The 12,165-nt window shown below is 42.9% G+C and overlaps 1 protein-coding gene across 1 annotated transcript in view; it reads left to right on the forward strand.

Annotated features, from left to right (window-relative positions):
- Positions 1–12,165, forward strand: part of MYO10 (myosin X) — a 210,158-nt gene that overhangs the window by 36,716 nt on the left and 161,277 nt on the right. Inside the window, 1 exon segment of the mRNA XM_006769445.2 lies at positions 5,981–6,079. Within this exon segment, the coding sequence (XP_006769508.1) occupies positions 5,981–6,079 (99 nt within the window).

Raw genomic sequence — 12,165 nt, forward strand, 5'->3', positions numbered from 1 at the left:
TGGTGCATGAATTCAGGCCAAAACCGGCCCCCTAACATCCCCCGAGGGGTCCTGGATTGTGAGAGGGCGTAGGCCAGGCCGAGGGACCCTACTGGTGCGTGATCAGGCTGGGAAGGGACCATGGGCGGGCTCCAGGGCGTGTTCGGCCCATCTTGTTCAGCCCCGATTGGCCAGACCCCAGCAACAAGCTAACCTACAGGTCAGAGCGTCTGCCCCCTGGTGGTCAGTGCACGTCATAGCGACTGGTCAACCAGTTGACTGTGCCCTCTGATGGTCAGCGCATATCATAGCAAGCAGTTGAGCGGCCTTAGCGGCCCCATGATGGTCAGTGCATATCATAGCAAGCAGTTGAGCGGCCTTAGCATATCATTAGCGTATTACGCTTTGATTGATTGAAGGGCCAACCGGTTGACCGGACACTTAGCATATTAGGCTTTTATTATATAGGATAATTGAATTCCATGAGACACTTCATCTTTCAATTACCTTAGGGATGATTTGTGTGGTGTCTTGGCTCCCTGGTCAGTGTCAGTGGAGAGCAGATACTAATTAATTCAATTCAGAACTCCGAGTTTTAACACAGCCCTTACAATTAATTGTTGTGGGTTTGATTTTTATTGAGTGGTTTCTTTTGTATGTTTCTTGGTTACCTCCATCACTCAAATACAAAAACATGATTGGGTTTTTCCAATTATGGAATAGTTAAAAATAATTATGTACAATGGAGATGTATATAAACTGGGAAATTAATTTTTAAAAATTGTTTGAAACTACCAAGGTATAATAACACAATAAAATGCACCCATTATAGGTGGACAGTTGAGTGAGTTTTTGTACATTTATACAGTTGTGTGGCCATCAACACAGTCCTGCTTTAGAATGGTTCCATCATCCCCCTGAGTTCCATTTTCCACGTTCATAGTCAGTGTCCCTCCCATCCTAGCACCAGGCAGCTGTTCTACTTTCCGTGTCTGTGGATTTGCCTCTGAACATTTCATGTAAATGGAACCCTATAATAGGTATCTTTTGTGTGTGGCGTCTTTCACCCAACATGAAGTTTTTGAGATTCATATTTATCTGCTGATTCTATCAGTGATTCGTTTTTATTACTGAAGAGTTTCATTGTAGGGATTTATCACATTTTGTTTCTGTACCAGTGGTGGACATTTTATTGGTTTCTAGTATTTGGCTATCATGAATTATGCTGCTATGCTTGCAAGACTTTTAAAAATTTTCACTTGAGTAGGTAGATATCTAGCTGTTGAATTGTTGGGACATATGGTAAGATTATGTGGAAACATTTTTGTTTTACATGCCCGCCACTATCTCCACATCGTCACCAACACTTGGTATAGTCGGTCCTTTTTTATTGTAGCTAGGAAATCATTTGTTGGCAATGGAAAATGGAACCCCTATGAACTTCACTTTTGAAGAAGGGATGGTATTTCTTGCCTCCCCATATCTTACAGGATTGCTCTGAAGATCAAAGGAGATCGAAATTTATGTGAAAGGGCTTTTTAGTGTAAAACTGTTACTGGTGAGTATGTGCAGAAAAGTATTTAGCTGTTAAATTTAACACATATCCGTCTCAGAGATTAAGATGAAAACTTGCCCAAGTGTTAATAAAATGTGTATGTTATGGTTGAACTTGTTCTACCTTCTTATAAAGGCATATTTTACTCAAGTTGTGAGCTTCCTCCATATGCCTGCATTGTACATTAAATTATCAGCCTTATTTCACCGTGACAGGATATAATGGTTTGCATATGCTGGGCAGTTTTTTCTTTCCCACTCAAACTTGGATGGTCTGGTAAATGTCTGCTTGTGACTTCATTTTCAAATACCTGTGGGTGGCCTCTTTTCTGGACCTGGGCATATGTGTTCTATTCCAATGGAATGGAAGGAGAAAGTCTGGGGACTTAGAGAAACGACCAGGAAACAGTTTATCTATGTAAAAACAGGCATTGCAACGGTTTTACTTTGCAATTCTGATTCTATGAAAATGGCCAGTTTGAACTTTTTCAAAGAACAAAGGGAGTTTTGAATGCATTTTCCTCCCTACCTGTGGAAGCCAGCTGCCACAGGTCTAGGGGAACTGGCCTGGGGGCCCTCAGTTTGCTATGTGGGGCTGTATTTCATAAAACTTGCTTATCAGCCGCTCTTCACACCTGTTGAGAAAGACCTTTGGACTCAGGAAGTTGAACTGTGTGTTTGACCATATACCACTGTGTCCATAAAAGGCTTGATGGCGCTTCAAGTGAAAAGGTAAACAGAAACAACAAAACTCAAGTAAAAGAAGCTGCGCGCCTTATATAGTTTCTGGGAGTTTATAGTTCTGGGGGTTTATATTAATCCTGGCGACAATTTATATTAATTCAGCAATGCTTCCTAATAAAAACCTTAATTTATTCTTACTAAATAGACAGTTTTAATAATTGGGAAATGTGCACATGAAATCCTTTTCTGATAAAAATCATGCAGGTGATGGTCATAGCAGCCGTGCCTTGGACCCAGGATCTTGGAATGGTGGTCCATTGAATTAGTATTTCATGATTTTACCTACTGAGCAAAAGTTCTCACCTTACATGACTTTGAAAATTTCTATTTCAGGGGTGGGCAACCCCTGGCACGCGTGCCAAACATGGCACACCAGTAACTTTTGCTGGTACGCGAAACCCTCTCTTATAATCTTCCATTTACAATTTTTTTTCTTACTATCGACTTTTATTTTTCAGATAAATTCAGTGTAGGTGCATCTTAGATAAATAAATAATTTTACATAATATGTATACATTAAAAAATAAATGTATTTTTCATCACCATATACTGTGTTTTTGTCGCTTGAATTTTATTATTTCTTCAAGGTTCTTCACATATGTACACCTCAAGAGATATCAAGTAGGCGTAACATCTTCTCAAAAAATTAGGGTTGGCATGCAGAAGAATATTGATTCAGAGATTTTGCTGGTTTTGGCACGCACTCACAAAAATGTTGCCCACCCCTGTTCTATTTGAATATGGGTACATGCATGTTTGTGCACACGTGTGCTCACATGTGTGTAAGTATTTCAAAGCTTTCAAATGTCGCAGTCTCCAAAGTGTGAATTAAAAAGAAGATGCAAAATGTAGTTGAGGCCCTCCGAAATCCTTTTCTTGAGCATCTATAATAATATCTATAATAATAAAGGCGTAATATGTTAATTAGACCGGACTACCTTCTGGATGAAGCCAGGGCTGCCAGGGAAGCCTGTTTCTCGGGTGCCAGAGGGAAGCCGGTGCCGGCAGCCGGGGGAAGGAAGGCCTACCCTTGCATGATTTTCATGCATCGGGCCTCTAGTTACTAATAACATGGTTTGTTATGGAATGATATTTGAGAGGTCTTAGAGGAGGCCCGAAGTAAATGTTCTTTTGGGAAGCAGCTGTTTACTAATCAAGAATCAGAACTGTCAGGCGGTTGGTTCTCATTGTTTCTGGGTGTTACCAGCATCTCAGCCTGCGTTGGGCATCAGAGGCACATGACCCACTCCTGTGGAGATAAGAGCGCACCGCTGCTGGTGTCATGCGTGTTCTTTAAATAAGCAGACTCAGGACTTACAGAGAAACCCCTCATACTCATTTCTGATGATCTTTCCACCTTGATCGTGGAGGATTTCAACCCCTCTTTGGAGGGGTGGTGAAGGAAGGATGAGGTTAATTTAAAATTCCTTTAATAATGAGAAATCGGGTGCCCATGGGGAGGGCCTTGTGTGGGGCTGTCATAGGGGATACTAGGAAAGTTGCAGAACTCACACAGGGAATCATGTGAGCCGGTGCCCTTTCAACTTGAGGCCTCAACCACCTTGATGTTCTTGGAAATGCTTGTAGAATCTCATGCACATGTGGCCCCGCCTCTGGGTCCCTCTGCTTCCGGAGACCCTGGGTCCAGTTAGCTGGCCCCAGATGCTTTCATCCAACTCAAGGTGACTTACTGGATCCTGAGTGACAGTGGTGTAAAGGCAAACATTTTGGGTCCTGGCTGGTTATCGATGGCACCAAGGGAGTAACTTAAATTGAATTTTTATATCTTCTTAAAATTTTCCTCACAGGGGGTGGGACGGAGAAAGAGAGAGAGAGAGAGAGAGAGAGAGAGAGATTGATTGAAAGTGATTGTATGTGATAACTGGCCACTTAAAGGGGCCTTTGTTTTATACTTTAATTATTGACTAATGTATTAATGCATTTGATTTATTTATGAGTTATTTTAAGGAGATAAATAGAGTCGGTGTGATGTGTGGGAAGAGCCTGGGGTTAGGAATTGGAGAGACTTGAGACCTGGCGGGGTCACTCACTGAGACATCAGGCAAGAAGTTAGGCTCTGAGCTTCCGGTTTTTCCCAGGGAGGGGATTCCTATCTTACTGAGGATTAGTATTAGATATAGAGTGTCATTGAGCACATGACCAGGACACCTCATGGGCACTCCGTTACTGCAAGCTGTTGTTTTTGCTATTTATAAAGGGCAAAAGTAGCCTAAATTCAGTATACTTCTGTATCACTTACTTCCTGCCAACTCTTTGTTAACAGAGCAGTAGTAACCCCTTAAACTGGAAGTTTAACATGCCATAGCCAATATATTGTAAATTATAACAGAAATTATGCAGGCCATTGAAATGAGGTTGAAAGTTCTAGAAAAAGAAGTTGTTCCGTTTAACTGCTATGTCAAGTTATAATTTGGTATATTTTTTTCCAGTTTTGTTTTTGTTGGAGTTCATGAAATGGTTGAGCACAGTAGAAATAACGTAATGAGATACTAAAGCTGCCCATCATATGGGTGTACATCATAAAGGCAACTTTTTATGATTGGAATGACCAGCGAACACCCAGTAATTTCTTCAAACTCCTTTATCACTCCTTCTTGGAAACAAATAGTTTCTATGTTGTGAAATCAAAGGAAGAAAAGCTAAAAATATATTTATTTCATTTGTCCACTTGGGAAATTACAATGGAAATGAAATCAATGCCAAAAAATATTCCCTTCATTAAAACAATGGGATCTGGAAGTTATCGTTTGAACTACAACCCCAGACTGTGGAGTGTTTGGTGTCTGTTGGAATCCTACCCACATTCCTACCAGTGGATGGGGTTCTGATAGTTACTGAAATGTTAGTCCCTCTCTTGGTGAATCCAGTTGACTCATGGATTTGGTACAAGTAGGGAGTCTGAAGCCTCCAAGAGGGGCTTGGGCCCAGGAAAATGGGAGCCCTCGCAGGTCCCAAAAAGTTATCAACTTGGGTGAAGCAGAGTAGTGACCTGGCCAAATCTGTGGTTTCTGGAAGCCAACTGCCTGGGGTTGAGTTCTCTCTCTGTCTTGAGATGATGGGCATAAAACTTTACCTCTAGGCCTCTATTTCTCCATCTGTAAAATGGGCATGATAATAGTTCCTGCCTCAACAGGTGTTTGTATATAAGTGAAATGAGATAATCCCTATAAGTCAGTTTCACCCAGTAACACAGGGGCTACAATTTTCTCAGCCCCCTCTTCGATATTTTTGTCCAAGTGGGCCTCCCTCTCTGTCACACTTCTCTGTAGTAAAGCTTGCAGGTGATGCTTTCTGAAGAGTCATTCTTTGCTTGTTTGAGAAGAACATTTGCATTTCAAAAATTTTCTTTTTCTTTTTAAAATATATTTTTATTGATTTCAGAGAGGAAGCGAGAAGGAGCGAGAGATAGAAACATCAACAATGAGAGAGACTCATTGATCGGCTGCCTCCTGCACACCCCACACTGGAGATCGAGCCCGCAACCTGGGCATGTGCCCTGGACCAGAATCGAACCCGGGACCTTCCAGTCTGCAGGCCAACGCTCTATCCACTGAGCCAAACCAGCTAGGGAAAAAAAGTTTCTTTTTAAAGGAATGTCGTAGTCATAGTAATTTTGAGGGTGGTGTTTTGCCACAACATGCAATCCAAATGCATCATTAAATTCTGTTTATTTTGTTTACAGGGAACACGGGTCTGGCTGAGAGAGAATGGCCAGCATTTTCCAAGTACTGTCAATTCCTGTGCAGAGGGCGTCGTCGTCTTCCAGACAGACTATGGTCAGGTGAGCACCGGTCCCTTCGCCCAAGGAATGCGAAGTGCGCACCTCGAGTGTGTGTGAGACGCAGTGACATTCCCCAGGAAGGGTCCCAACCAGGGCGGGCCAGAAGAGCCTCCACTTGGCTCCACTTGGCCGGTCTCCTTCCTGGGGGCTCTTGTCCAAGAATCAGAAGTATGGAATGCAAGCAGCTGGAGGAAAAGTCCGAATATACTGATGTTTGCTCATTGGTTTCCTTACCACTTTCCCTTAAAATTCTTAAACTATTCATAGAGTATCGGAGATACTGGCCGGCCAGTGAGGAGGTAGTGTGGTGGTGTCTGGTTCCTGTCAGAATCAGACTGACTAACCCCCTCGCCTGAGCTACCTATCCGCCTTGTTAAGCACCTGCAGAAGTTCCTTCTGTGTGTGGGATCCTGCTGCTCCTGGTTCTCCATTTTTGTGTGTAAAACAAATGAAAAGCCCCATCATTGAAAACCGAAATACGATGTGAATCCAGAAACTGGCTCATTGATTGTACAGCTGACTCTTGAACAACACAGGTTTAAACTGTGCAGGTCCGCTTATGCATGGATTTTTCTTCGTGTTTTGTTTTTCTTAGTACATTTTTATTGATTTCAGAGAGGAAGGGAGAGAGAGATAGAAACATCAATGATGAGAATAATTGACCAGCTGCCTCCTGCATGCCCCATACTGGGGATTGAGTCTGCAACCCAAGCATGTGGCCTGACCAGGAATTGAACCGTGACCTCCTGGTTCATAGGTCAATGCTCAACCACTGAGCCACGCCAGCCAGCCCTGGATTTTTTGTTTTTTTCCCCCCAAGAAATGTTGTAAATGTGTTTTATCTTCCTTATGACTTAATGTTTTCTTTTCTCTAGCTTATTTTATTGTAAGAATACAGTATATAATGTATATAAATATACAAAATGTATGTTAATCGACTGTTCATGTTATTGGCGAGACTTCTGGTCAAAAGTAGGCTATTAGTAAAGTTTTGGGAGAGTCAAAAGTTATATGCAGATTTCGACTGTGCAGGGGGATAGGTGCCCATACATGTTGTTCATCAACTATATCTGAGTAATTGTGAAACGAGCCCAGTTTCTCCATTTTTATAAAGAAAATTAATTTTAATATTACAAATGGGTCCCTCCCTCAGAGGCACACATCAGAATTTAAGACATCAAGAAATAAAAGGATGTCCTATACCAGTATTTAAAACTCAGTTTCTGAATGTCATTTGTAAGTCGTGCTAAGCATGAAAGCTGCAAGCTCAGTGCTGTGTAGTTTGAGGCAGACGAGCTCCTGGGCGCTCTCTGCCTCTTAGCCCAGCTGGTCCCTGGGGTGGCACCTTTCTCATTTCTCGGCTTCATGAGGAGTGATTTTACTGGGCTGTTCTGTAGTTCCTCAGATGCTTTTTCATCTGAGTCTTGAATGGCTCTTCGGAATTCATCTGGTGGTGTGAGGATACAGCTGTGTTTTATGGACGTAGATTGGGGGGTGGCATAGGGATGAGGTGGCAAAGGGATCACATGTTTACCAGCCCTCTTCCCATCGGGTTGTCAGGTCGTGTTGTGTGATCCATAAACCGACTAAATGACTTCTGCTGAATTCAGGGTGGGGCGCCGCTGTGATGCGGAAGTTCCCGTGCAGGCGTGGTCAGCATTTTTCTGTCTTTCCTTGACTTCTGTCTCTTTCTTGCTCACTGACCCCACGAATTCAGTCCCTTTCAGGCCCTGCACATGCTTCTCAAATGCAATAAAAAAGGAAACAATACTTACTCAACGTACCAGTTTGGTGTAAGTATTCCTAAAAGATTTATAATGCAATTATTTGTTGTTGTTGTTAACTTATCTTTTAATCCCAAAGATAATGTTTTAAACCTTTTTTCCCTTTTTGAAAAAAAAGTGGTAAAAATCCACACAATATTAAATTTACTGTCTTAAGCGCTTTATCGTGCAGTTCGGGAGTGTTAAGTACATTCACAGGCTGTGCAACAGAGCTCTAGGCCTCTTTCGTCTCGCAATATGGAAACTATACCCACCAAACACGGGTTCCCCATCTCTGCTCCCCCAGCCCTTGTAACCCCCTTTCTGCTTTCTGTCTCTGTTACTTTGCCTGCTTCACATACTTCATATGGGTGGAATCATACAATATTTGCCATTTTTTTGTGACTGGCTTATTTTGCTTTACTGTCCTCAAGGTTCTAAGACACTTTCTGTTCTTATTTGCGCTTTGCTTAGTGGATGGAGGCTTCTAACATGGCAACTTCAGCAGCATTTTAGTGCTACTGCCTGTGACACGTGGTCAGCAGTCCGTGTCACAGCCCATGGACAGCTCTCGGGGAGGGTGGAAGTGGAATGGGATGGTCAGGGAGTAGTTCTGTTCACTCTTGACAGTATTTATGGATTGTGGGTTTAGAAAGAACGAAGCCAGAATAACGTGTACTTAAACATGAAAACAACTCTCAACGTGGACTCCTGATCTTCAATCGGTCTTCAAATACTTGGCCTTAATGTTGTCTACTCTGTCATTCCCAAGTCTAACAAGTATAATTAGCTTGGTGATTTGTGTAGGAATTGCAGGGTTTAAAATATGAGAAAAGTGAGATGAGATTGAAAGCATTGGGCTCAGACTAGGATCAAGAACTGGCAGTGGCCAAAAGACTCTAGTTTCTTTCTTTCTTGACCTACAAGTTCACTGTGGGGCGTACAGGCGTGGTCACCGAGGAGGAGGAGAAGTTCATTAACTGGTCCTGGTGCCCAGGAACACCACCTGCTTTTTAACTGGGTTGGGATAAATTCTTTTTTAAAAAAAATCTTTGTTGTTGAAAGTATTATATATGTCCCCCTTTTCCCCCCATTGACCCCTTTTAGCCTGCCCCCGACCCTGCCCCATCCAGGCCTTCACCACCCTATTATCTGTATCCCTGAGTTATGTATAGATGCATACAAGGTCTTTGGTTGATCTCTTCCTACCCACCCACCCACTCACCCTCACCTTCCCTCTGAGATTCACCAGTCTGTTCAATGCTTCTATGCTCTGGACCTGTTTTGTTGAACAGTTTTATTTTGGGATAAATTCTTGAAGGAATCTGGTCAAAGGTGCAGAGCATGGCCTTGTCCTAGTCAAGCCCCCGTGTCTAGTAATTTTCCAAGGCATTGGCTGATTTCAACCCAATTTGGTATGTTATAAAAGGGTGTTAAGAAATTGTTGTTTCTGACCTAGCCAACGTGGCTCAGTCAGTTGGGCATCCTCCGGTGCACCAAAAGGTTGCTGGTTCGATTGCCAGTCAGGGCACTGCCTGGGTTGCAGGCTTAATCACTGGTAGGGGGTGTGCAGAAGTCAGCTGATTGATATTCTGCTCTCACATCGCTGTTTCTCTCTCTCCCCCTAAAAAATAAAATCAATAAATTATTTTAAAAAAGAAAAGAAATTGTTGTTTCTGGGGGAGAGAGAGGAACTGGGATTTATTGTTTAATGAGTACAGTTTCAGTTTGGGAAGATGAAAAGGTTGTGAAGATGGATGGTGGTGTTGGTTACACAACTGTGTGAATGGATTTAATGCCACTGAACCGTATGCTTAATGGTCAAGATGCTAACTTTTATATTCGTATGTATATTTTAGCGCACACACACAAAAAAGATAGTAATGTTTGAAGTCAGATGGTAACTGGTAAAACATGCCAATGGGTATCTTTCTATATCTTTAAAAATACTTCTGATTAAATTTTTATGTTGCCAAAATAGGACTTCTCAGAAACATAGACGGCTTGAAAAATGAATTACTCTTTGGCTCAGAGCAGTGCACCTCAAACTTTACTATCCACGAATCATATGGGGGGTCTCCTTCCAATGCCAGGTCTGATCGGCAGGTCTGGGGTGGGGCCTGAGGGTCTTGCATTTCTCACAAGCTCCTTGGTGACTTGATGCTGCTGGTTCTTGAGCCCCAGTTGAGGAGTGAGGATTTAGAAGACATTCCTGGAAGTCACCTTAGGGTCATGGTTACGGCAGGGAAGTCTCTCCGACCTCTTCCATCCGTCACCTTGGAGGACACAACGATCAAGATGAGGTGGAGGACTTTGTAGAGAAAGTTGGAAAATATTTCTTTGGTCTTTCAAGGCTTTTCTTTTCTTGGTGTCCTCCCTTCCAACAACCATTTTATCTTGAGCGTGGCCAGGGGTGGTGCTGGCTGCAGCATAATAATCCTCAAGTGGATTAAACAGCAGTTTTTAAAATTCTATTTAGTGTTAGAGACCAAGGAGAGCCTTGTGTAACTGAAATCCTACAATGGAACTCCGGGGGCCCTGGGAGGTAGTAGGCGATAGTGTGGCAGCACAAAAGGGCATGTTTTCTTATTTCCTTCAGTCTCTGAGAATTTTGCACACTCATGCAAGCTGTTCCTTTTTGGCAAGGGAGATGGTTTTAAAGCTCACTTAAAATTCCATTCCACGCGAAAATCTTAATTGCTGTTGATTGGTCCTGGAATACGGAGGACCGAAATACTCCCCTTGGACTCATAACTTAGGCTACACTCACCAGCAGGTATTTGCAGAAGGAAAAAGAAATGTGCAAGTGACAAGCTAACACACTTGGTTGAAAAATATGCATAGCTGTGTCCTCGGGAGGATGCAGTACACGGGCAGGTCAGCACATGTCCTGAAATGTCAAAATTACTAGCTTATCGTCCTAGATAACAAGCTTTGGACAGAGATTTAGAAGAGCCAAATTAAAAGGCACCACGATTCTGCAGGGTGCGGATGTGGCCGAGCGCTCAACTCCTGTCCAGTGCTGTCTTCCAGTCTTACCCTTGCTGACGTGAGGATGTCTTTTCTGGAACATTCACGAGGCACACGGGTGATCACAATAGCACCCTTTATGCACAGTGTAGAATTGAGTAATAAATTCTAAATTAGATTTTTTCACTTTGAGAGTGAACTGTTATCTCTGATTGCTCTGAAATTGCTTAGAGAGAGATCAGTTTACTTAATTGTATTTTAAAGGGTAATTATTTAACTTATCCCAGGAAACTTAGGACGATTACTGCACGCAATGATTTTTGTAGGATTTGCTGTGTGCCGTCTCTGTATGGGGTCTTCTGAAATATTCTACAGGCGGAGATTTAATTGCCCTAATCTACAAACAGATGCCCTCCTCCATGCCCTTTGCTGTTCATTTGCAACAAACATAATTAGACTTTGTTTTCAAAGTTATTCTCCTCATTCTATTAATCCAGGAAAAGGCTACTAGTTGCCTGGTCCTTTTGAAGTCATCCCCCAAGAAAGATTTCCCCAGGCCACACAGGAAACACAATCCTAATGATTTATAATCACATCTCCCATTTAAAGCCATCTCTAACCTTTTTGGTTTGACCTTCTGGTTTTGACTTGTTAGAATTAATATAAGATGGGCCCAATTTTGTGAAACTTGATCATGGGTTAGTGTAGTGATTTTTAATAATTTTTTAAAGTCATTTTCACACTTTCTGCCATGCCAACTGCTTTTCTTTTGCTTCCCCCTCCCTTCCACTTTGCCCCCATTGGTTCCTTTTTGTGTCCCTTGAATGTCTACGGCCATGGGCGGCCTTTTGACCTCTCCACACCCTTCCTACTGTGCACTCCTGTGTCCCGGAGAAATCTGCCCCAGGCCTGCTGAGTGCTGGCATACTGACTGTGGGCCTGCCCAGCACGGCAGTGTCCCATTTTAGAGCTCCAGATAACAGCGGGACCCACACATTGTCAGGAGCTGGACAACTAGACTCTGTGATTTTAATCTCTGTGACGGGTGTGTGTGTGAGTGTGTGTGTGAGTGTGAGTGCGCGGGTGTGTGTGTGTGTGAGTGTGTGTGTGTGCGTGTGCGGGTGTGTGTGCGTGTGTGTGTGGGGGTGTGGGGGTGTGAGACAGCACTAACGTGTCTGATTTAAAGGAGCAGCCACATGTGAATTCAGGAATACTGGACAACTAGACTCTGTGATTTTAATCTTTGTGAAGGGTGTGTGTGTGTATGTGTGTGTGTGTGTGTGTGTGACGGGTGTGTGTGTGTGAGTGTGTGTGTGTGAGTGAATGTGTGTGCGTGTGTGTGAGTGACGGGTG

The sequence above is a fragment of the Myotis davidii genome, unplaced genomic scaffold (assembly GCF_000327345.1).
Source record: "Myotis davidii unplaced genomic scaffold, ASM32734v1 scaffold143, whole genome shotgun sequence".
NCBI classification, from domain to species: Eukaryota; Metazoa; Chordata; class Mammalia; order Chiroptera; family Vespertilionidae; genus Myotis; species Myotis davidii.